This window comes from Onychostoma macrolepis, chromosome 23 (genome assembly GCF_012432095.1).
Source record: "Onychostoma macrolepis isolate SWU-2019 chromosome 23, ASM1243209v1, whole genome shotgun sequence".
Classification (NCBI taxonomy): domain Eukaryota; kingdom Metazoa; phylum Chordata; class Actinopteri; order Cypriniformes; family Cyprinidae; genus Onychostoma; species Onychostoma macrolepis.
The window spans coordinates 17,264,333-17,289,681 of NC_081177.1; the positions used below are offsets into that span (position 1 = coordinate 17,264,333).

The 25,349-nt window shown below is 37.1% G+C and overlaps 1 protein-coding gene across 7 annotated transcripts in view; it reads right to left on the reverse strand.

Moving 5' to 3' along the window:
* kcnab2b (potassium voltage-gated channel subfamily A regulatory beta subunit 2b) overlaps positions 1-25,349 on the reverse strand; it is an 89,441-nt gene that overhangs the window by 17,278 nt on the left and 46,814 nt on the right. For 6 of the 7 annotated variants that reach the window (XM_058763014.1, XM_058763020.1, XM_058763019.1 and 3 more), the window contains 3 exons: positions 4,228-4,271; positions 4,070-4,107; positions 3,362-3,441 (listed from right to left, as the gene is read on the reverse strand). In XM_058763014.1, the coding sequence (XP_058618997.1) occupies positions 3,362-3,441; positions 4,070-4,107; positions 4,228-4,271 (162 nt within the window). Of the gene's footprint in view, positions 1-3,361; positions 3,442-4,069; positions 4,108-4,227; positions 4,272-16,065; positions 17,809-25,349 lie in introns of those variants that run through there. The other variant, XM_058763015.1, reaches the window with a different exon arrangement.

A 25,349-nucleotide genomic window follows, 5' to 3' on the forward strand; every position in this document is an offset into this window, starting at 1 on the left:
GCAGTGTGTTACTGATGGTAGCCTTTGTTACTTTGGTCCCAGCTCTCTGCAGGTCATTCACTAGGTCCCCCGTGTGGTTCTGGGATTTTTGCTCACAGTTCTTGTGATCATTTTGACCCCACGGGGAGAGATCTTGCGTGGAGCCCCAGATTGAGGGAGATTATCAGTGGTCTTGTATGTCTTCCATTTTCTAATAATTGCTCCCACAGTTGATTTCTTCACACCAAGCTGCTTACCTATTGCAGATTCAGTCTTCCCAGCCTGGTGCAGGTCTACAATTTTGTTTCTGGTGTCCTTTGACAGCTCTTTGGTCTTAGCCATGGTGGAGTTTGGAGTTGGACTGTTTGAGGTTGTGGACAGGTGTCTTTTATACTGATAACAAGTTCAAACAGATGCCATTAATACAGGTAACAAGTGGAGGACAGAGGAGCCTCTTAAAGAAGAAGTTACAGGTCTGTGAGAGCCAGAAATCTTGCTTGTTTGTAGGTGACCAAATACTTATTTTACAGAGGAATTTACCAATTAATTCTTTAAAATCCTACAATGTGATTTTCTGGATTTTTTTCTCATTTTGTCTCTCATAGTTGAGGTATACCTATGATGAAAATTACAGGCCTCTCTCATCTTTTTAAGTGGGAGAACTTGCACAATTGGTAGCTGACTAAATACTTTTTGCCCCACTGTATAACAATTTATCAACTCATAAAATTAACACATACATACATATTGTATATATATATATATATATATATATATATATATATATATATATATATATATATATATATATATATATATATATATACACAGTGAGGAAAATAAGTATTTGAACACCCTGCTATTTTGCAAGTTCTCCCACTTAGAAATCATGGAGGGTCTGAAATTGTCATTGTAGGTGCATGTCCACTGTGAGAGACATAATCTAAAAAAATCCAGAAATCACAATGTATGATTTTTTAACTATTTATTTGTATGATACAGCTGCAAATAAGTATTTGAACACCTGAGAAAATCAATGTTAATATTTGGTACAGTAGCCTTTGTTTGCAATTACAGAGGTCAAACGTTTCCTGTAGTTTTTCACCAGGTTTGCACACACTGCAGGAGGGATTTTGGCCACTCCTCCACACAGATCTTCTCCAGATCAGTCAGGTTTCTGGCCTGTCGCTGAGAAACACGGAGTTTGAGCTCCCTCAAAGATTCTCTATTGGGTTTAGGTCTGGAGACTGGCTAGGCCACGCCAGAACCTTGATATGCTTCTTACAGAGCCACTCCTTGGTTATCCTGGCTGTGTGCTTGGTCATTGTCATGTTGGAAGACCCAGCCTCGACCCATCTTCAATGCTCTAACTGAGGGAAGGAGGTTGTTCCCCAAAATCTCGCAATACATGGCCCCGGTCATCCTCTCCTTAATACAGTGCAGTCGCCCTGTCCCATGTGCAGAAAAACATCCCCAAAGCATGATGCTACCACCCCCATGCTTCACAGTAGGGATGGTGTTCTTGGGATGGTACTCATCATTCTTCTTCCTCCAAACACGTTTAGTGGAATTATGACCAAAAGTTCTATTTTGGTCTGATCTGACCACATGACTTTTTCCCATGACTCCTCTGGATCATCCAAATGGTCATTGGCAAACTTAAGTCGGGCCTGGACATGTGCTGGTTTAAGCAGGGGAACCTTCCGTGCCATGCATGATTTCAAACCATGACGTCTTAGTGTATTACCAACAGTAACCTTGGAAGCGGTGGTCCCAGCTCTTTTCAGGTCATTGACCAGCTCCTCCCGTGTAGTTCTGGGCTGATTTCTCACCTTTCTTAGGATCATTGAGACCCCACGAGGTGAGATCTTGCATGGAGCCCCAGTCCGAGGAGATTGACAGTCATGTTTAGCTTCTTCCATTTTCTAATGATTGCTCCAACAGTGGACCTTTTTCACCAAGCTGCTTGGCAATTTCCCGTAGCCCTTTCCAGCCTTGTGGAGGTGTACAATTTTGTCTCTAGTGTCTTTGGACAGCTCTTTGGTCTTGGCCATGTTAGTAGTTGGATTCTTACTGATTGTATGGGGTGGACAGGTGTCTTTATGCAGCTAACGACCTCAAACAGGTGCATCTAATTTAGGATAACAAATGGAGTGGAGGTGGACATTTTAAAGGCAGACTAACAGGTCTTTGAGGGTCAGAATTCTAGCTGATAGACAGGTGTTCAAATACTTATTTGCAGCTGTATCATACAAAGAAATAGTTAAAAATCATACATTGTGATTTCTGGATTTTTTTTTAGATTATGTCTCTCACAGTGGACATGCACCTACGATGACAATTTCAGACCCCTCCATGATTTCTAAGTGGGAGAACTTGCAAAATAGCAGGGTGATCAAATACTTATTTTCCTCACTGTATATATATATATATATATATATATATATATATATATAAAAATACATAAATACAAATATAATACACTTTAATTTAAATAAATATAAAAATGTATTATAATAAAAGATTATTAAAATAATAAAAATTGATTAATTATATATAATAAAATGTATTAATACTAAAAGTGTTTTATGAAAAACACATCCTTCCCAAATATTCAGAATAGAAGTCAATCTTGTTCTTCAACTTGACCCTGGACCACAAAACCAGTCTTAAGTCGTTGGGGTATATTTTTAGCAATAGCCAAAAATACATTGTATGGGTCAAAATTATCCATTTTTCTTTTATGCCAAAAATCATTAGGACATTAAGTAAAGATCTTGTTAAATAAAGATATTTAGTGAATTTCCTATCATAAATATATAAAAACTTTTTGATCAGTAATATGCATTGCTAAGAACTTAATTTAGACAACTTTAAAGGTGATTTTCTCAGTATTTTGATTTTTTTTGCACCCTCAGATTCCATATTTTCAAATAGTTGTATCTCGCCCAAATATTGTCCTATCCTAACAAACCATGCATAAATGGAAAGATTATTTATTCATCTTTCAGATGATGTAGAAAACTCAATTTCGAAAAATTAACACTTATGACTGGTTTTGTGGTCCAGGGTCACATTTGGTCTCGACAATCTTGAATATTGTGTCACATCTTTGCTAAGAAACATGAACTTTGTTGCCAAAGCTACAGAATAGTAAAAAATTTTTTAAATATTTTAATAGCAAACAATTATTTGGCTTCCTGAAAGCATTTTAGATCCATCAGATCTGTGAGAAGTAGGTCTATACAGTCCTATAAAAGATAATAATGTTGCTAAAACTAGAGTTAATACTTTACTAATCTCCTCATATGTAAGTGTAAATCTCTATCGCTGATTAAGAGCGGCAGCAATGAATGATGGGAAATCAGTAAAGAGTACTCACTTCCCTGCCGCATACACCTCGGCTGTGTCAAACAGATTGATACCATTCTCATACGCCAGCGTCATCAGCTGCTCAGCTATCTGAGAGAAGACAGAGAGAGAGGAGAGATGGGGACAGATCACAGATGGAGAGAAAACGGACAGCTGAGAGGGCATTATAGCTTTATGTTGTCTTCAGCAGTACAAAACTCAAATGACATGGTTGTAATTATCTGTACTGCATCCTGTGCTGCTATTTAGCTGCTGTACAGTAGAGGTTGATTAAAGCTACACTTAAAGGGATAGTTCACCCAAAAATGAAAATTTTGTCATTTACTCACGTCTTTCCAAAACTGTTTGAGTTTCTTTCTTATTTTGAACATAAAAGAAGATATTTTGAAGAATGCTGGTAACCAAACAGTTGTTGGTCCCCACTGACTTCCAAAGTATTTCTTTTCCTACTATGGAAATTAATGGGGAAATGTTTGGGTCTTCAAAATATTTTCTTTTGTGTTCAACATAAGAAAGAAACTAATACAGGTTGAGAACGACATGAGGATGAGTAAACGATGACAGAATTTTCATTTTTGTGTGAACTATTCCTTTAAAGCATAGGTGTTCATGTTATGTTTATTCAGGTTGTTATGCTTTGCTGCAAAACATGCTAGCATGCTAAATGCTATTGCCCAGTAATTTGTGAATAAACAGTAGCAATCCATGAAAACTCTACCTCATCTGTTATTTGACCACCAAATGTCACCCATGTGCCTGAAGAGAGAATGTATAAGAGCGACACATGCAGTATTACATACTGTAACAGTGAATCTTAAGCTAATCTAAATTTCTGATATTTATAAGAGACTAACAGTGATAGCTTGTTTTACTCACCCAGCCCTAGACATGATACCCGTAAGCCGGATTTCCCAAGGTTCCTAAAAAAAAAAAATAGCGCACAGTTTAAGTCACATGGTAAAATTAAATGCAATCATGCTGATTAATGCCAATGAATGATAATGTGTTTCAATGTAATGCATAAATAAATGTACTGCAATGTATATATTGTCCTTTTTAATGTTTCAAACTGGTCTAATGATATATATTGTATTTGTGCCCTGTGGTCAGCAGCACAGTTATGAATAAATCTGAACTCATTGCGTTTTCATTATGTGTAACCTGGGCCATAGGCTACATATGTACTGTAGCAGTCTTTGTTTGTAACTCCCACTCACAGAGAGAGAGAGAAAATGAAATCCAGCCTGGATACAGCACTACAGTACCTTCAGCCCGATGAACCAATCAGAAGACCACCTGGGTCTTTTGTTCGATATCTTTTGAGTTGGCAAAGAGCCAAGGTTACAGTGCTGAGCAATTACTATAAGACCACACAGTCAAGGACACAGACTGCCTTCATAATTACAGATATTCAGTGAGCTTTTGATTCTTATTTGAAGGATGAGAAGCAATTTATGACTGGCACAAAACAAAGATGTTGCTTTACAAGACCTTTTTATGGTTTCCAAAAAACAAACAAAAAAAAAAATAAGTTTAAAAACCTTTTAGAAGAGGACAGCAACACTTATGAAAAGGCACAATATTTCCCAGAAGAAACCAATCGAGACCTATGAATTTATCCTTGAGAGACATTCCTACTGTTTCATATCCTCCGGGCAAGTTATTCACCATGTTTTCATCACACACTGACAAAAATGTGTGTTGAATTTACATGATTTAATAAACAGAATTGGTTCACATAACTTCAACGTAAACAAATTAAGTTATTTTGAAGAGACCAAATTAAGCAGTCTCAAAAGTGGTTTCTTATGGTTTCCTCACAGGATTTAATTCGATTTTATATATATATATATATATATATATATATATATATATATATAGTCACATCATTGAATTGTAAGATCCCAGATGTACATATACAGGACATCTGCAAGATCCACTTCATCTGGAAAGCATCTGCTGTGTGTAAACACCTGACAAACATCTTCAAAAAATGAGTTTTACATACATTCAAACATTAAACATCTTAAACACATTTTCTAAATTTCTATTTAATGTCTGACAGGAAACGTCCTATAGATGTATATGAGCGAACACTCGAGACAAAAAAATACGTCTTCCGGATGTAAACATGCACATCAAATAGACATCTCTGTCAATAGATGTATACAATAGATGTATGTGTGCTATCAGGGATTTTTTCTGTAACTAAGTTGCTGGGTCATTTTTAATGCTGGGTTATTTTCTTCTACCCAACCACTGGGTTGAGCCTGTCTCCAAAGAAACAACCTAGCTGCTGAGTTACAGTCAGGGCTTTTTAAGTCCACTACAGTAGAGAGCGATTATCAGCGCTGCCAATTTGGTGCACTCTTTCCGGGAAATAAAGGTTTGTATACATTTTATTTCATTTATAGGTCTTTAATGTGCTGTAAATTGTACTATTTTACGCAGTGCAACATAGGACGAGATGTCAGTCGGCTGCGTCAGCATGATGGAAACGCCTTTTGCCTTGCATAACATAAATGGATTTTATTCATTATAATTAGTTTAAATTGATTTTAAAATATGTTCTCTAATCTCAGTACTGTTTATGGGCAGGTTATGGAGTTAGTCACGGCATTTTACAGCTACGAGTGAAACACAAGGCTGCGCAGTCTGAAGTTCGCAGCTCCCCCAGTGAACAGCAATCCATCACCGGCTAAGATTTCGGCGACACACCGGCATGCAAATTAGCACTATTTCGGTAAAAAACGATTACTGAAAAACCGTTACAGAACGGTTGAATACACTTAAATTAAAATGCTACTTTTAAATGTTACATTTTTATGTCTAAAATGTTTGTTAAACGAGTTTAAATGTATATAAACTATGCTGTATTCACCCAAATAAATTCTGTTTGTCTTGTATCTTGTCCATGTGTTCTTGCTTAATAAGAAATGTTCATCCTTTGATTACTGCTGTTGCCTCTAGTCATTCTGTGTGTGATTATCAATTTCCAGTCCATTTTAAGCCAGCAATAAAGTAATTTTTAAACAATAGGCTAGTTGACTTAAATAAAACAACCCAGCATGTTGGGTAAAAACATTTAATGTGTTCTGTCCAATAATTACCCAGTATTGGGTTGCCAAATAACCCAAGTTGGGCTGTTTTTAACCCAGAATTATTTTAGAGTGTGAGCACTTGAAACTGTAGTGGCACAGGCTTGTAGTTTTACAATGAGTTATGATGAATTATCAACCATAATCAATAATGTACAGTACATAATGTATTGAAATTTATAATAAGAACGCACTTATATGCACTTGTTCTTGTGTGTAGACTCTGAATAAAGGCCTGTGGTCGATGCATGTACAGTGTATCTATTACCTGTAAACAGGCTGTCATCAATGTCACCTCCAAGTGGCTTTGAACAGAACATCAGCAGAGGACTTATCAACTCAAATCAAATGATCAGTGAGCATGGAGGTCCTGAAAACCAGTGATGAATTTTTAACTGGTTTGATGGAGATAGAGTTACAGGATGGGAGATCCATTGACCGGACTGTGAAGGTGAACTGGCCACCTGCTGATGGGGCTCAAACTGATGCGCAAAGCCCTGTACATGCTCACATAATTGATCTTTCCATCTAACAAGACACAGGCTCCTCTCTGGCAGTGCAGTGCTGAACATTTAAGACTATGCGCTGGTGCTAGACGACTGCGGCTGCAACCAGAGAACAGAGAGAGAGACAGTCAGCACGTCTTTAGCCCTCTTTAATTATGGAACGCAGCAAACTGTAGAACATAATAACTGGAGAGAATGTTCCCTTTAGTAGTTTAATGACTGAAATTAAAAAAATATAATTTGGGATAATCATTTAATAGTATTCGGGTGGTCTGAAGCACCAATAATTGCCTATCAAATGTATAATGTGCTAATGCACAGCTTCACAAACTCATGTTCATGGTTCTCTGATGCCTGATAATTTTCACAATATGCAGTTAAACAAATAAAATATTTAATCTATTTTGAGTGTTATTCAGTTTTTTTTTATAAAAAAATATATTTTTTAAAAATTTTACATTCAATCAATGACTTTTTTTTTTTGTTTACCAACCCTTCCAGTTACTTCACAAACCCCAGTTTGGGAATTCCTTTGTTAATGAAAAGAATCAAACTATAAATTCACACATGCATACTAAGTAAATAAATAAAATAAATAAATAAATAAATAAATAAAGACAGACATTGTCTATGAGCATGAAAAAATGTATTTTTTGCTTTACACCCTAACTATGGCAACACTGGAATTGAGAGAATACAAATGCAAATTAGTAAAAACTCAAAGGTCACAGAATACCAAGCACAAATTTCTAAAATCAAGCACATGGACAAACATTTACAGTAGAATGTGGTTGCACAAAGAACTCATTGACTTTCAACGTGACACAGTCATAGGATGCCATCATGCCACCAGTAAACTAGCCTAAAATGAAGTTTGGTGTCGAAGAACTTGACTGGCCTGAAAAAAGCTCAGATCTGCTCAGGGACTGTGAAAGTGGTCTTCTTTTCTTTGAGCTCCTCTAACAAAAGCAATTAACTTTTAAATGTCTCTCTCATTGATTCACTACCTCGGGTTTCCTTAAAAGTGTACTTCTCCCTCACAAACCTTCCCCTTTATCTGTATTCTGATTCTCAAAGGTGAAATTTAATGCAATCACATGAATCTGCGGCAGGCTGTCTGCACCGTCTGAGCTGAAGATTGCTGGACAGGGTCAATGTAGCTGAACAACACAGGTGCAGCCTGGGAAATACTATGGTTAAGTCCCACACACCCAACAAAATGGCTTTGGAAGTTGATAGGGTAAACGTACCTATTAAGCACACTTCCATTTTTGAGATCAGATTATAAAAAGAAAAAATAATGTATTATCCTACTTGTTGTCTTAACCAATTGATATGTTTGTTACTATATACCTCCTATAATTTCAAGTTAATCAGATCATTGCACTCTGAGATATGAGTCTCCTTGGGCCCTATTTTAACGATCTAAGCGCATTGTCTAAAGCGCATGGTCTAAAGTGCACTCAGGGTGTGTCCAAATCCACTTTTGCTAGTTTAACGACAGGAAAACTGTCGGCGCGCCCGGGCACATGGTCTAAACGGGTGGTCCCTATTCTCTTAATGAGTAATGGCCGTTTTTTGGGCGTAACGTGCAATAAACCAATCAGAGTCTCATCTCCCATTCCCTTTGAGAGCGAGTTGCACTTGTGCCATGGCGGATTCGCTATTTAAACGGCGGAATTTTAAGGCTCACGGACTGAACACGTTTCCAGAGAGAAAACGGCTCTGCTCATGTGCGAGCAAATAGGTAGGCTAATTCCAATACACGCAATGACCATCCATTATGACATTTATGACATTTTTATATTTATGTAGCCTACACAATAATATTATTTTACACTGTAATCCTTTAATTTTTAATATTTGGCATGTTTGTGTGCTGCTGCGCTTCCCTGTGTGTAATAAGCAAAGTGAACGTGTGTTGTGGACCCGCCCAGAGGTGCATTTTCTACTAATGCGCTCTTTAAATAACAAAACAAATATAGTGCGCCATTGACTTTAGACTAGGTTTGAGTTGGTCTATGGCGCAGTCTATAGCAACGCGCCAACAATGCGCCTGAACACACCTCTTTTTTAGACCATGGGCGCAAATACATTTGCTATTTAAACAACGTGGCGCAGGATGGAGAAATGAGAACTGCATCGGGCTGAAACTAGCAAAAACACTTGCGCCGGGTGTATGATAGCTTAAAGGCTGCAATAATATGAAAATCACACAGCTTCAGTCTGACATCAGTAAGAAAAAGTATAATTTCATAGATATTGTTAATAATAGTTGTTCATATAAAAATGTGTATGAACTTAATGACCTAGAATATTTATTTAGCAAAAATCCTGTAATTTTAATAAATATTACATGAAATTTATTAAAAATTGTTGCTGGTCCAATTAAGCTCAGTGAGCTCTCTTTAAGCTCTTCCACATTGAATGTCTATTTAAATACTTCATAAACAGACTTTAAATATTAACTGATGGTTGTCACTCTAAGTTAAGTTAATCGATTTTCTATGGAATCAGTTGACTCAAATCTGCAGACTGGCTCTGATCGTTGGCAACTAGCTTTAACTTCTCCAGACTGTAAATCTGTGGAAAATCGGGGGAAAAAATCATGTAGTGTATTATTCCAGCCATAACAGACTATAGATAAGTTGACATCCATTTAAAAAGAGGTTTCATAATGAGGCTAGTTTCTGTGTTCATCTCCATGAATTAAATGTTTTATTTGATTTTTGAATGTGTTACTTAGCTGAACGTGGACAAGTCTAGATGTTGCAATGTGCTTAGATGACACTTCGTTATGAATATATAACTGATCGACTTGAATGCCTTGTTGCTTGATTTTAGTTATTTTGTGATTGACTTTGTACCTTCAAAAAAATATTTTTACAATTATTCTTTCAAAATTTTCCTTAAAATAAACAAGAATTTGTAATAAAACATGATATGAGCTTAATGGGAAAAGGGGTGTGCTTAAAGGGTACAAAAATGTACCCATTAAGCACAGCCATACTTTTTTAATTTAATGATGTATATCTTAATTGAAATGCTTTTGTCATTTAAAATAAAATTAAATATTTTTGTGTGAGAGATTAATATTTTATTTTAACATAACTTTTTGTACTGAAACCAATATCTTGTGCACTAAAAATGTCTCAGTGTAGACTTCGGTGAGCTTAATAGGTACGTTTACCCTATTTAAATAATTGTAGTCTTCATTTGAAGGATCAAACACTTACTGTGCAACTAGAGTCGACTGATTCACAAACAAATGACTCTCACATACAGTTCAGCCCTTGCATCCAGATGATTGATGGTTCAAACCCTGAAAGGCATGAATTGTAATCTATCAGCAGCTTGAGAAAGACACTTACTCTAACGGCAGATTAAGTAAGTCTATTGGATGTCACAGTGAATAAAAGATTTATACTGTACTTACACTGAATGAGTTAAATATTACAACTGCATGGATGATTCTGCTGGACAGATATGGAAACTGAATTATTTAGTGCACACCGATTTGCTTAATGATCAATACTGTTCTGTTTGTCTAGAATGCAATACAGAAAGATGTGTAGTCTGGAGAGTTTTATAGTAAAATTCTACTGTATAACTTCAGAGGGACAATGCAGACTGCTTAATATACATCATTTGCTGAATGATGAAAGAACTATAGGCTAGTTTATTAGGCAGAGATCTTGCTACCTAACAGTACACATGGAAAACCCATTACTAAAATCAATCAACATATGAAGTCTGCAATCAATAATTCACCATGCCGTTAAACAAACCAAGCTTTCTTGATCTTCTAAGGTGAATGGCAGCAAAGCTACTCAGCAGTGTATGGGTGTTTAAAAGGCACATTGAGAGGAGAAACTCACTCAGTATCTCCCCAGAGAGCTGCACTTGGCTGAGGCTGCATGTGTGGGAAACTCTGGGCCTGCTCCACTGATCTTTGGCATTCGTTAATGGATGTCGACAGGGCCTTTACCACGGATCAAAATGGGTCTCTTAATGCAGCACGCTGCCTACCTACACTATCACAGCAGTTGATGGAGGTACAGTAACTGGATAGTACTGTGAGCAAACACTCTCTCTGTTGCCCATTTAGGCAATTTTGAGTGTTTATAATTAGCAAAACAGATTATTTAACGACAAATTGCACAGCAGGTTCATAAGGTTAATGACATGATGCTCATTTTTTTTTTTTTTTTTGTGCAGATCAATGAATACATTCAAAAGTACTTTAAAACATACATCTCTCTATACATAGTGACTTTAAAACACTCAAATATACTCAAAATACTCTCAAATGCATTCAATAAATTATATTATTTTTATAGTTTTTAATCTATGGTTACACCACATGGCATTCTTAGAGTCTGAAAACGTTTTTTGAAATCATATGAAATGAACGCGAATTAAATTTTTAAGACCTTGGTTCTTATTTTTCCTTTGCTTTATCATGGACACACACTCTTATTCGTCATTTATTCGTCATTGACCTGTACACGGCACAGTTTGACTCCAAAACTGTCCTATGGCGGTCTCCTCTTCAGCCCTACGGCTGACCCAGACAGCAGATGTCTTAATTAAAGAACACACATATAGGACACACACACACACACACACACGTTGGTATTTGTGGTTTACGGGGACTCTGCATAGTCGTAATGGTTTTATACTGTACAAACTGTATTTTCTATCGCCCTACACCAACCCTACACCTAACCCTACCCCCTTACAGGAAACTGTGCATTTTTAGATTTTCAAAAAAACACCATTTAGTATGTTTTTTTTTAAGCCTTTTGAATTATGGGGACACAGGAGGTGTCCTCATAAACCACCTTCAAATTGTAATACCTCTGTCATACCCATGTCATTAAACAAATTTGTGTCCCCGTAAACCACAAATACCAACCCACACACACACTCTCATGCAAGCTCATTAGTATGGCAGATGAGCAAACACTCGGGGCTTTAGAGGGGTTAAGAATAGCGATACACACACAGTTCACAACACACATTTGACCTCACACACATTCAAATGTACAGTGATCCACCAGGAATCCCTCTGAGAATGTTTTCATCATATCAAGCCCGAACTTTCAAACAAGATCCACTCAGGCAAGATAAAAAGCCAGTATATTCACCGTTTCATCACTCCAGACTAAAAAAAGGGCTTTAAGTGGAAGAGTAGGAAGGTATGCAACATAGTTACATAAGAAAGGCTGGGGGCACGAGTAATATGGTGATAAGGTAGAAAGGATATGAGGGAAGTTAAAGACAAAACGTTAAGAAGAGTTAGGAAACCAGGAGGAGGATGCATCAACAAGGGTTTTGTAGGCTACGCTTCACTAGAGAACTACAGGCACGATATTGCCTAGGAGGCATGGGCACTTTATCAAAATGAGTAATCTTATCCCCACAGGGGCCCACTCCTCCCTGCCCAAACACTCCACATGGGGTGCCAAAATATCACAATGTGTGGATGAAAAATGGCCTGTTGGGCAAATCTTTGCTAAGAAATGGTTTTGGAGTAATGAAGAGTATATCGATAAATTTAGAGGATAAAGTCACTACAGAAACAATGCTGTACAGGATTATGGTTGGATTAAGAAATCATCTAAAAAAATGACAGAAAAAGGTATGCACATTCAATACAAATTTTGGTAGAGGTGAAAGTCACAATGCAGCAAAAAGGTGCACTGCTGAATTCTGGGCTCTTTGTGGTTGAAACATAAAATTGAAAGTAACTTGTGGAGGAACATTTTTATTTTCTTGCTGCGTTTAATGTGTTGTCCTTCTGTATTCATCTTCTGCTTATAAAAGAAGGTCCTTCAAGACATATCTCTGAAAAAAATTCTGTCACCTAAGCATACAAAAGTAGAGTATCTGCCATCATAAAAGCAGAACCTTCTTTTCTTTGTTTGCGGACATGACAAAGGAGAAATGACAGAAGCCTGAAATTTCCCACCAAATCAAAATTGTATTCATTATTATTATAAAGCAAGTCTATACTTTTTATGCAGTAGATCAACTGTTTGTTTACAAAAAAATAACACACAGTACCTTTAAGAAAACCTTTTTTTAAAAAATGGGTAAATATCCACAAATCCTCCAAAATTTGTAAAAATTGTGACAACCTCTATGTGTTAATGAGGAAATCTTTGCCATATGTCCAAGCTCAAACAGAATTTTCTGACTGTTTTTCACATTTTCTAAGATGTTTTGCAGAAATGTAGACTGGGTTGAAATTTTGTTATGGTGTATATCTCAAAACTTTCATCAATCCAGCACTGCACACTTCCTGTTTAAGAAACATCATCTTCCACTCTAGGGTCTTCCCAGTTACGAGTGCACATTGAATTCATGGGTTTATCTTGGACAAATAAAGGGTAGCTTGCATAACGGGCTAGCCGGACTGAAGCAGTCCTGCTGTTTACTGCCCAGGGAACAGCAGGCAGAAACTGCAGCCCATTTGTGCGTTTATGTAATCACCACTTCAGTTTTCTTTCTGCAGACCCCAGAGATACACACGCTAACACAATGCCTCAACACAACCCTCTTCATCATTCTCATTCTGTGTCTTTCGAATTCGTGAACAAAACGGGCACAGGAACTTGATGATAGTCAAGGGATAATTGCAGCGCCCAAAGAGATACACGCCACAGAATGGGACGACAGGAACAAACCCTCCAGGTTGCATTTATCAGCTCATGACATTTCATGAGTGAGCATTCACAAATGTAAGACCACAACGGACGCAAGTCACACAAGTATGTAGGGTTTTTAAAGGTTCTTGCCTCAGGTGCATGCGCATAAACTCATCCTCACCACAATATGCCGGGGCACATTTAATGTTGGCTCATCAGACATGGAGAGGTTACCATGTTACTCATTCATAGTCTGTTTCTGTTAATCAACATCATTGCACTGTAGCTGCAAACTGCTGAGAGGAAAATTGTGATTGTGTCATAATTCCAGCAAAGACCCTCACAACATTGATGTGAACATAATACCAGATCAAACTTAAAGGGATCAAACTGATTTTTATAATATGGACAAAAAACACAGACATTTTTCAAAATATCTTCTATTGTTTTCCACAGTAAACGCAAAAAGGTTCAGCTCGGAAAACAAATATTCAGACAGTCATAAAAACTGATAGACATTAAATAAATACATTACAATTTGTCTAATCCCACTAGCATACACAAACAGATCCATTACATTATTGTACAATTATGTAAGTTATTCACTACTACAGCCAATGTGTAAAAAACAAAAAGTAGTGTAAATCTGTTGTTTTTAATCAATAAAGATATAATTATGATCAGGTAAATTAAAATTACACACACAAATCATGTTAAGCAAGTCCAAAAACCGTCAGTAAGCCTCATCTCGTATTCCAGTGTAATAAACCCATCCTTCACGACTATGACATGACATTTACATATTTACAGCTTTGAATTTCAAAGACTTAATTACAATGGGGGAATTAGCTTTAAGAGCCAAGACATTTGGTAGCAGTGCAGCGAGAAAGAGAAGCTTTTCAGGTGTTCAGTTACACATTAGTTTAATCAGGAAGTGGAAGAAACTCTACATTACCTTGCATGGCTTCAAAGTGCCTTTGATGTACAATTACGCAAATTATAGTATGGAAAAATGAGGAGGGAGGGTGGGCTTACTTTATGGATCAAGCACACTATTATTTTATCAGTGAGCAGATAGTAAGCAGCACGGGTATGTTACAAACGACCGTGGGCTGTATGAACGCTGCAGTCGAAAAAGTGAGAGAGCATCCTGTGCTCCTACTAATGCTAAGCAGTGGAACATGATCACACTGCATCTCCATTTCATATAGAGACCATGCTAATGGGTTTAACAGGCACTAACAGAAATCTCTGAACCCAGACAGCAGAGCAATGCGTCTACACCAATTCAGTCAATTAGTCAAACGAAAGACTTGATCTTTAACTCTGGAGATGTCAAGAGGTGAATATTAAAACTATTACTATTTATACTACTTTGTCTAAAATAAAAACTCTAAAAACTGAATTCAGTTGCTTTGAATGCTATAAGCAAATTTAGGCATGACGTCATTATAATGTACAGCATGAAAAAAATGGATATTCATATTGAGATTTATTAAAAATTGTGTTTCAAAAAGACATTTACAAATTACATTTAATGTTACTAATTTATTAGTGATCGTTAGATGGAAATGAATTAAAATAGAAATGGGGAAATGTTAATTAAATCGATTGCTGTATTAAAACAAAGAAACAAACATGAATTTTGGAAATGAAAAAATATGGAGCAGATTTGTATAAAAACGAGCCCTAAAAATATTTAGATAAAATATTTTAATGTACATACATACAAAATTTTTTAAATTTTTCTGATGTATATTTCTGAAGAATCGTGCCACAATGAAGTATAATGGTTACAGTAATAGCTGCAGAAAATTCAGCTTTGTCATCACATGAATAAATTACATTTTTTAATTTATTATTATTATTATTATGTAATAATATTTTGCAATATTACTGTTTTCACTATATCTTGGATCAAATAAATGCAGCCTTGGTGAGGCAGTGTAGTGTGAACAGTAGTATACAAACAGACAAACCAAATCAGTTAATCATAATTTTTAATCATTTTTAATTCACAAATATTTTGCTGACGCAGAAAAAAAAAAATTATATGAAGTACACTAAATAAAATATGATCAAATATGCTTCTTAATCACTACCATCTCAACATTCACAACAACTAACTTCACCACAAGAGATCAATGAACAAACTAACTAACTAACTAACTAACTAACTATCTAACCAGCCAACTACAGAACCAACCAATAAATTAAATAACATTTCAGACATTCTTTTTAAACCATGACAACTTTAAACTGTTAAACCTGTGAACCAAACTGAGCCTGTATAACGAATCAAATCTCAAGAGTCACAATTTTCGGTTTGAGACAAATTTACTTTGCTCAAATCACATGAACATCTGATTACAAACAGTCTAAACTGGAACAAAAACCAAACAGCACAGAAAGGTTAAAGTGCTACATGTTAATTCTTGGAGTCGCCCTCTCACCTACCTATACTTCATGCCAGTTCTCAAGCAGTGGTCACCAGAGGAAGGCATGTTCTGCACAGACAGTTGGCCCAGGCTGCGGGCCACCATCGCCACAGCACGAAACTTGCTTTTTGTCCCCAAACTCGGGCTGTTGGTGTTCTGTCGGTTCAGTCGGTCCTCCGTGCTGCGGCTGACAGCTCGATGGTCCGTGCACACAAAAGACACCTGCATGCTGACGGCGTGCCCCTGCAGACAGCTTTACCACGGTGAGGATGCTGATACTACAAAGAGCAACTAGTCCTAAAATCTCCCAATGCTGTTACCTCAACAACTAAAGACAAGTGTCTTCCTGCCCTGAGGACAACGAGGAGAAAAACTTGAAGAAAATGTCATTAAAAAAGGTCAGAATGGATGTGGCAGCTGTCAAAAAGGTGAGTGCAACACTCTGTTTAAACCACAAGTGCAGTTATCGCTCTGAAGTGCTGCCAGAGTGTGTATCTGTCCATGTGCCGTGTGTGTGTGTGCAATGTGTGTAAGTAAGTGTCTCGGTGCGTGTGTGTGCGCGAGTGAATTCCTGCGCTCTGGCTCCAGGGCAGCAGCAGCCTGTGAAGCGGTGAACTCTGGGCACCAATCACATCAACACACAGAACAGGGGAGAAATCCCACATCCATCCACGTCACACTGCAGCACATCAAGCGCATACTTATCCGCTCTTCTCCACTCTCCTCAGACTGCACTGTAAGTGAACTTGCTCCTTTTTTTCCCCCACTTTCTTCAGTTGCTTTATTGTTGTCCATCCAATATTCCTAACGTTAACTGACAGCAAGTTTTCATAATCAGGTTTCTGGTTTAGATCAACTACCAGTAATGTTTCCCACTGTGTGCTGAGCAAATGCATAAATGCTGAGTGAGAGAGAGCATATAAAACAGCATAGTATGACGAGTGTGCAAGCAAGCAAGAGAGAGAGAGAGAGAGAGAGAGAGAGAGAGAGTGAGAGTGTGTGTACTAGAGAGAAAGTGGGAAGGTCTAAGCTCTCACTATGCTGTGTTAGATCAGCTCGTACCTGATATTCCACACTGCCTACGCATGACAGAATGTCCGAGGACAAACACAAGTCTGGTTTGAGAGATGTTAAAAAGAGATGATAAAATAACAGATGTGGCTTTTTCTTCATTCTTTCTATTCGTTCTATAAAAAAAATATACTGTGTGGTGATTAAATGAGCAGAATTCTCACGAGTAGATTTTAGTGACTTCAGTGCACATGACTGCTGCAGTTCTTTAAGTGTAGGAGTGAAGTAAGGTCTATTATACAGTCTGACCAGCCATTAATATTCATGACAAACATTTGAGTATGCAGAATGCAGATTGTCCGCTAGCCTTAATTTCTGATGACTTCTTGTGCAGAAGACTTAATTTCATTCAACAATTTTAATCTCACGAATAAGTCACATTCTTGCCTAAAAGTTTATTCAAAATTCTTCTGGATAAAGTAAGTTTCAGACAGTGATTGTAATAGTAGAATAATGAAAAAAAAAAAAAAAAAAAAATGTATATATTATAAATATATATGTGGCAAATTTTTCTGTCAAATAAATGGTATGTATTGATCATGATGCTACAAATAATTAATTAATTAAAATACTATATTGACTACAGACAGAACGACAGATAGATGGACACCCAGAGAGAGAGAGAAAGATGGATGGATGGATGGATGGATGGATAGATAGAGATAGAAGGAATGATAGAACGATAAAACAATTGGACATATTTGAACGATATATTTAACGATAGAACAATGGATATAATGATAGCACGATGGATATAACAAAAAAAAACAATGGATATAACGAAAGAACGATGGATGGATGGAATGAAGGACAATAGACAATAGCTCAAGCTTTGGCTAGAGGCAAATTACCTTAGATTTAACTCTGATAAAACTGAGGTAATTCTGATTGGCTCTAAAGCTGTTGTATCTAAGCATTCTAGTCAACTGATGGATCTGGATGGTGATCTGATTATGCCCTCCACTAAAGTTCGCAATCTTGGTGTTCTCATTGATTCCACTCTTTCATTTAACGATCACATTGGTAAAGACAGCTTTTTTCCATCTACGTAATATCTCTCGTATTCGATCCTCTCTCAGTCAGCAGGATGTTGAAACTGTTATACATGCCTTTGTTACGTCACAATTAGATTACTGTAATTCACTTCTTTGTGGCCTCTCAGCTAATAATATCAAACGACTACAATATCTTCAAAACTCTGCAGCTCGCTTGATTACTCACACAAGAAAGTACGATTACATTACCCCTATCCTCTATCATCTTCATTGGATCCCGGTTTCCTTGCGTATTAACTACAAGATACTAATTTTCACTTATAAAGCTCTCCATAACCTTGGTCCTTAAAATTTATCTGATTTACTTCTGCCTTATGTACCTTCCCGCTCCTTAAGATCTTCCAGTGAGGGATTGTTAGTCACCCCTAAGTTTCGTTTGGTGACTATGGGAGCTAGGGCCTTCAGTGTTGTTGCTCCCAGATTGTGGAATGCTCTTCCCCAAACCATCCTTCAGGCATCCTCCCTTCTCTCCTTTAAAAACCTCTTAAAAACCCATTTTTTCTCTGAGTATTACTCTTCAAGTCATAGTCTGTGAATTGTACCCTGTTATGGATGTTTATCTCCACTCTCTCTGTATCTCTAATCTAATCTTGTAAGTGGTTTCTGTATATTACTCTTAGCTCTTGGTATGTTATGTCTTCTGGTATTGATGTCTATTTGTCTCTGTTCCTTAAGCCTGACTTGTAAAGTGACCTTGAGTGTTGGAAAGGCGAAATATAAATAAAAATTATTATTATTTATTATTATTACAATAGAATGATAGATAGAATGATAGAACGATAAATAGAACAATAGACGGAACGATAGAACGATAGACAGACAGACAGACAGTAGACAGACAGATAGATCCTTACAGAGGATAGTGTCTTTTATATATAGTGTTACACTAGAAACTTGAGGACACAAATTAGCAAAATCTTGGCAGAGATTTTTCAGTTAAACAAACAATAACATTTCCGCATACCTCTACATAGTATTTGCAGAAACACTGCATATCATAAGACACAGTTGTAAGTCAGAGATCAGAGAGGAAGCCATAGATTAAAAATGAAAAAATTCTCTAGTCTAAGCTAACTGCTGTGGTCCTTAGTGCGATGGTGTCTATGAATGAGCGCGAGTGTACGTCCTGCAGACCGTAAACACTGAGATGAGCTCTCTTATAATCTGACACACAAATGACACACGCTATTCCTGCATCTCTAGCACATTACTGCGCCTAAAGCCACTACTGCGCGTAAAGCCACTGACTGACAGAGCCACTGCCCGGTTTTCATGCACTTGGGATTAGAGGAGCGCGTGTCATCCTACCTCTAGATGAAAGCAAGTGGACAGGCGGCTTAAGTGAACATACAGAGTTTCCTGAATGGCACTTTGACACTCGCTAGCCTCAGGACAAAGACTCTGCCAGCAGGCTTGAGTAAAGTAGCGGTCCTTTTAAATCAGACAGGCAGACAGAAAAACAGGATAGTGAACTTGGGCATCTTTCATCACGCTGTATCTTGAAAAATAAAACTGACAGGAAATCATGACTTGAGATGAGATGAGAAAATGTGTCTTTGGATATGTTAACTCCAATCCACTGGCAACCTGTTTCACTCCATCTGCCACTGCACATGATCCAGAATCACAGGCATGTCACATGCTAACACAACACACTGAAATATTTTGCAAATATTGATGGCGATGTTAACCTAAACTGACATGACCTCTGGAAAGAAAAAAATCTATAGCAAAACTTTTCAAAGTTGTTTGATATATAATGTTAAAAGTCACAATGTTTGCACTGAAGAGATTTTAATCGAAACAGCAAAAATATGGAAAATAAAAATAGCACTGTGTGATATTAGCAATGTACTTAAAATTGTTTGATTAACTGACCTGCTTGAACTGTGCAAGCTGAAGAATCAATGAACACTGTAAACTGAAGAGCTTTGCTGGCTGGTTAAGTTTTTGTCAATTTACAAGAGATTGTTGTGAAAGGGTTCTTCGCATAAAAATGCATTAAAACACAGACAACGAATAAATTAAGCATAATGCTTTCACAATATAATAATACAATGTTTGCATATTTTGAGTTGCTGTAAATACACACACACAAAAAAAAGACAAAATATTAACTAAATTTAAAGGACACTTTCATCAAAAGGAATAAAAACAAATGTAAAGTTCTGTCATGAAACTTTAGATGGCGCAGGCTGATGGGTCGTTTACACAAATTGATGATATACACAGCTTTAAACTACTTGGCACAAGCTGACTGGTTAATGTTGCATACACAGCCAGAGACTTCACTGCTTTACATTTAAATGGCTGGTCAGCATTCACTAGAGCAGTTCGCAGCAGGCTTTCAGAGTTTCTCTGAAACCCTCCACCTTCCCCTGCTCCACCTGTATAAATCTGCTATGGGTTATAATACTGTATATGCTACTTGTGCAGCAGCAGTATGTCATAAATACTCACAGCACCGTATCGACATATGTATTGGCAGTAACAAGTTCCTGTAGTTGCTTTGCAGCAGCAGCAGCAGCAATAATCTACAACAACAGCAATAAATAACAGCAGCAATTCAGCAGCGTAGCAGATCTATTCCACTAATAACAAACACATTAACATTGTCATATCATATCCATTACCATTCTAAAATCTTCCAAGAGTTATCATGATAGAACTGTGTAAAAATTAATACTATGCCACTACTGTTCTGCTGACATTGCTGGCTATCTATTGAATGCTGCTGTTGTTCCCTAAAAAAAGATGCTAAGCTCTAAGGTGTTCAAAGAGTGCTGCAACGTGATCCTCCTGGAAAAGAGTCCACTTACCGGACACAGTGAATAAACAAGGGGGAGAGAACAATGTACATTTTGTCATGGTCACAAATGTATTTGTGTCACGGTGACCCTGTGTATGGATTAACACTGAAGTTATGCGTTTACATACAGACAGCAGCCCAGTGCAACGCTTACGATCACCTGTCAGCCTCCTGCCATTCCAATACACCACCGTAAATCAAATCCATCACCACTGCTGCAGGTACCAGATAGTTTCAGTATTGGATTTTAGAGGCTAGTTTTAAATGTCAGTGCAGCCGGATGTGCAAGCAGTAATTGAATTATCATTAGAGAAAGGAAACCAGAGCCACAGCCCATTGTGTGTCAAACGGTTGAGTATGAGGCTTAGTGTTGCACCAGGGGAGATGTGACCTTTCTAATGAGAGAGGTGGGATGTGTGAGGTGTACTTGAGAAAGAGAAGGCTATCGTGCATCAGCTGTAAGCCTGGTTCTGTTTTATGGGCGCTTGTTTTAGTGGGGCATTTGTACAGCCTAGAAAGTCCATCAGTCTGGAGGTCAAAGTCATGAATCAAAACCTTCTTAGTATTACAGATGGAGAGAGAATACATGTGGACTGCATTGTAGGTTGCTTTGGATAAAAGTGTTTTCCAAATTAGTTCATATAAATTATTATGAGGTCATAAACATGGTTTAACAATAATAGAACCAACTGAATGGTTTTACATGGAGTACAGCACACTACACTTCATGACTTCATCATAAAACATGTCAAAATTGCAACTGGATGTCAGCACTTGTGAGATCCTCCATTATTCTCTTAAAGGGAGGTACCCTGTCATTTGGGAGTTGGGCTGGGGCCATAGGTCTCCAAAAGCAATAATCTCCCATTGTTCCTCGCTTTTAACCTCCTGGCACTTCAAACACCTCTACTCCATTTAAACTGTCAAGCGCACCCTCCTTTCACCTTTGATTAGAAGCCTAACTCCAGACTTATCCACAGTCAATTAAGCTCTGGAAAATCCTCCAGAGCCGTTCAATCATCTACCACCTCACAGCAGAGCTCAGTCTCTCCACAGTGAGCTTCACCGCAGGCTCCAGCTCTCATCATAAGCTCATGCAAACACCTAACAATTACCTCTCAGAGCTACACTCTCATCCTCATTATATTCACAACTTTGTGGATTAAAACAGTAGTTCATCCAAAACTCAAACTTCTATCAGTATTTACTCATGTGGTTCCAACCAAAAATATTTGAGGAATTATTCAGTGGTGGTTGATCATTATCCATATGTAAGGCCCTATGATTTCCACGATGTGGAAAATGCAGAAAGAAACATGGAATCCTGTCATAAAAACGGAATTTACTGTATAAAGCAAATTTTGGATGTGTATATCAAAAGCAGGTCAGTACACTTAAATCAAAATGCAATGAACACTATGCTAGTGTCTGTGAATATTAAGCCACAAAATAATAATTAAATATGAACCCACCATGTTCTGCATGTCTCATTTCATTTTCAGCCTCTGTCGCCTCAATATATGAGTCACTTCATGAGCATTTACCGTTTCTTTTGAGAAAAAAACTATCATCATATCACAGACTAAAACAGAAACTTAAAACATTTTCACAGCAACCCATCAAAATAAAAGTTCAGTTTAACTTGAAGAAACTGTGACAGAATGATAGCAGTACTACTACTAATAAAACATTATTTTAAGGATTATTTACCACAAAAATTATTTACCAGAATTTATTTACCACAAAAATGTAAATAATACACAACACTGTATTTCTGTGGGGAATAAAAAGTAGTAGTAAAAAAATTTTTTTTTTTTTTATTATATACAATCAATTATTTAGAGATGCTTTTAGTTATTCAAATTTAATGAAACCATTAAAATGAAATCCAGAAAATTAATGGAATACAGAATCTGGTAAAAAAATTAAATAAAAACTGAGAAAGATAGAAAAGGTGTTTCACAGGGCCTCCAAAAAAAAGAAAATAAAAATAAATTATTATTATTATTTTTTTGTTAAACTTAACTAAACTTTGTTAAATTTATCCATTAAAACTAGGGAAAAAAAGAATCCAGAAAAATTAAAAGGTTAAAATGGAATTTGGAAAAAATAAAATGAATTTGGGAGGGGAAAAAAGGGCCCTACATATGCTGGCAAGCTGAAATAAAGTCTACATATGGTCTACTACTAGCATACTACTATTATAATGTTTTTTTTATGTCACATCTTTGTAAGACATACTTTCTGAGTGCCTGAACATTAATTGTGGCAGTTAATGCTGTGAATTACCCATGAACCAAGAGTGCTCAGCCCTGAGTACAGGAAAACAGAACAAAAGAGCGCGCCAACTCATTCTGCTTGAGGCTTCTCAGTAGGACTCAAACAAGAGCTTTATCAGATCAGTGATGATGACTCAACCATACAGAAAAAAAAAAAGAAAAAAAAACATATCTTCTCAGAAGATTAATTACAGTGGATTCCAGTTTTTGTGTGCTCAAATGAACTGAGACACCAAATGAAATATTTATACTTTTAAAATGAACTAATGAAAGTACCTAAAAAAGGCAAAAAAGGCACCTAAAAAATAGTGTTCCCTTAAATTGTAACCTTTAAATTTTAAAGGACTATTTTAGCCTATTTTTGCTGAAAATGTACTCACCCTCAGGTCATCCAAGATGGGTTTGTTTGTTCAACAGAACAGATTTAGAGATATTTAGCATTACATCACTTTTATTAATGGATCTTCTGCAGTGAATGGGTGCCGTCAAAATGAGTTGTAACAGCTGATAAAAACATCACAATAATCTACAAGTAATCCACACAACTCCGCATCAATTAATGTCTTGTGCGAAAAGCTGCCTGTTTATAAGAATCAAATCCATCATTAAGCCATTTTAAAGGTGGGGTATGTATTTTTTTCAAAAACACTCTAGAAAACTGAGTCGGGCCCAGTACCAAAACAAACTTGTAGCCAATCAGCAATAAGGGGCGTGTCTACTCATGATCTGGAGGAGAGAGCACTCCATGCACAGGGTGGACATTAGCCGAACCGAGCGACAACAGATAGAGATGGCGGATAAAAAACAAAAAAGGAAAACGTCTGCGGAACAAAAGAAGGCTTACACCGTGTGTACACCGGACGCCACGCTGCAACAGCTAAAGTCTGTCTACACTGGACGCGACAAAGCGACCGTTGAAAATCACTTGAAATTTGTGTCAATGTCATAAATAGAACGCGGCAGCAGTTTAATGTCGGGGATTTGCTGTGTCGCGCATCCAATGTAGACAGCACCACTGATTATAATGAGTTCTATAGTATATTTGGGTAGGGGCGTGATTGTTTTGGTGATTTCAAATATCAACATTGGCTACCAGAAACCACTTACCCCATCTTTAACATAAACCATCACTTCTGGCCATAAAAGTTTTTGCTTGTAAACAGTGCTTGATCTGTGCATATTTCTCTCCTGATTCAGACAAGACAGCTGGAGAAACTAATATGGAAAGAAGACTTCAAACGGTTCAAACTTAAAAACGTCTTCATAAATTTGTTTATTACAAACAAATAGTTTCTCACTTCAAGACGTTAATTGAAGGACTGGAGTCACATGGATTATTGTGATGTTTTATCAACTGTTTGGACTCCCATTCTGATGGCACCCATTCAACTGCAGAGGATCCAGTGATGTAATGCTAAATTTCTCCAAAGCTGTTTTAATGAGGAAACAAATGCATCTACATCTTGGATGACCTGAGGGCGAGTACATTTTCAGCAAATTTTCAAGAACAAGTGAATAATAAAAGTTAATGCACATATTATGCATCAACTCCTCTCTTATATCTAAAATAAAACAACCAAACCAAATAAGGGAAAACACAAGCAGGCAATCATAAAGTCGCTTCTCATGTATATTTATAACTTTGTTCTGTCAGAGCCCTGAAGGTTACTGTAAAAGACTCAACATATCCTAAAGCTCTGCAATCCTGATGACATTAAAGAGACTTAAGTGCACACACACACACACACACACACACTTAGAAAATGTGCCTGCCAATATAGTTCACAACTCATGCAAAATCCATAAATAAATACATTTAATATAAGCTGTCTTTTTCACATAAGCTACATCTCATTAGACTGTAACATCCCCGCCACTCCCGATGATGAAGCGAGCAGACTTCTAATGCAAAATCGAACTCAGTGTAGCAGAGAGCAGCTGCTTTGCCTCTCAATGTCAAACGCTGTGTGGTTACATACTAGACATGTCACATGTGTTAGAGGCTCTGTTTCAGAGATTATAAGTGGAACAAACATATTTAATTGAGACATGTAGACAGACAAGCAAAGAGAATAGGGGGAAAAATACC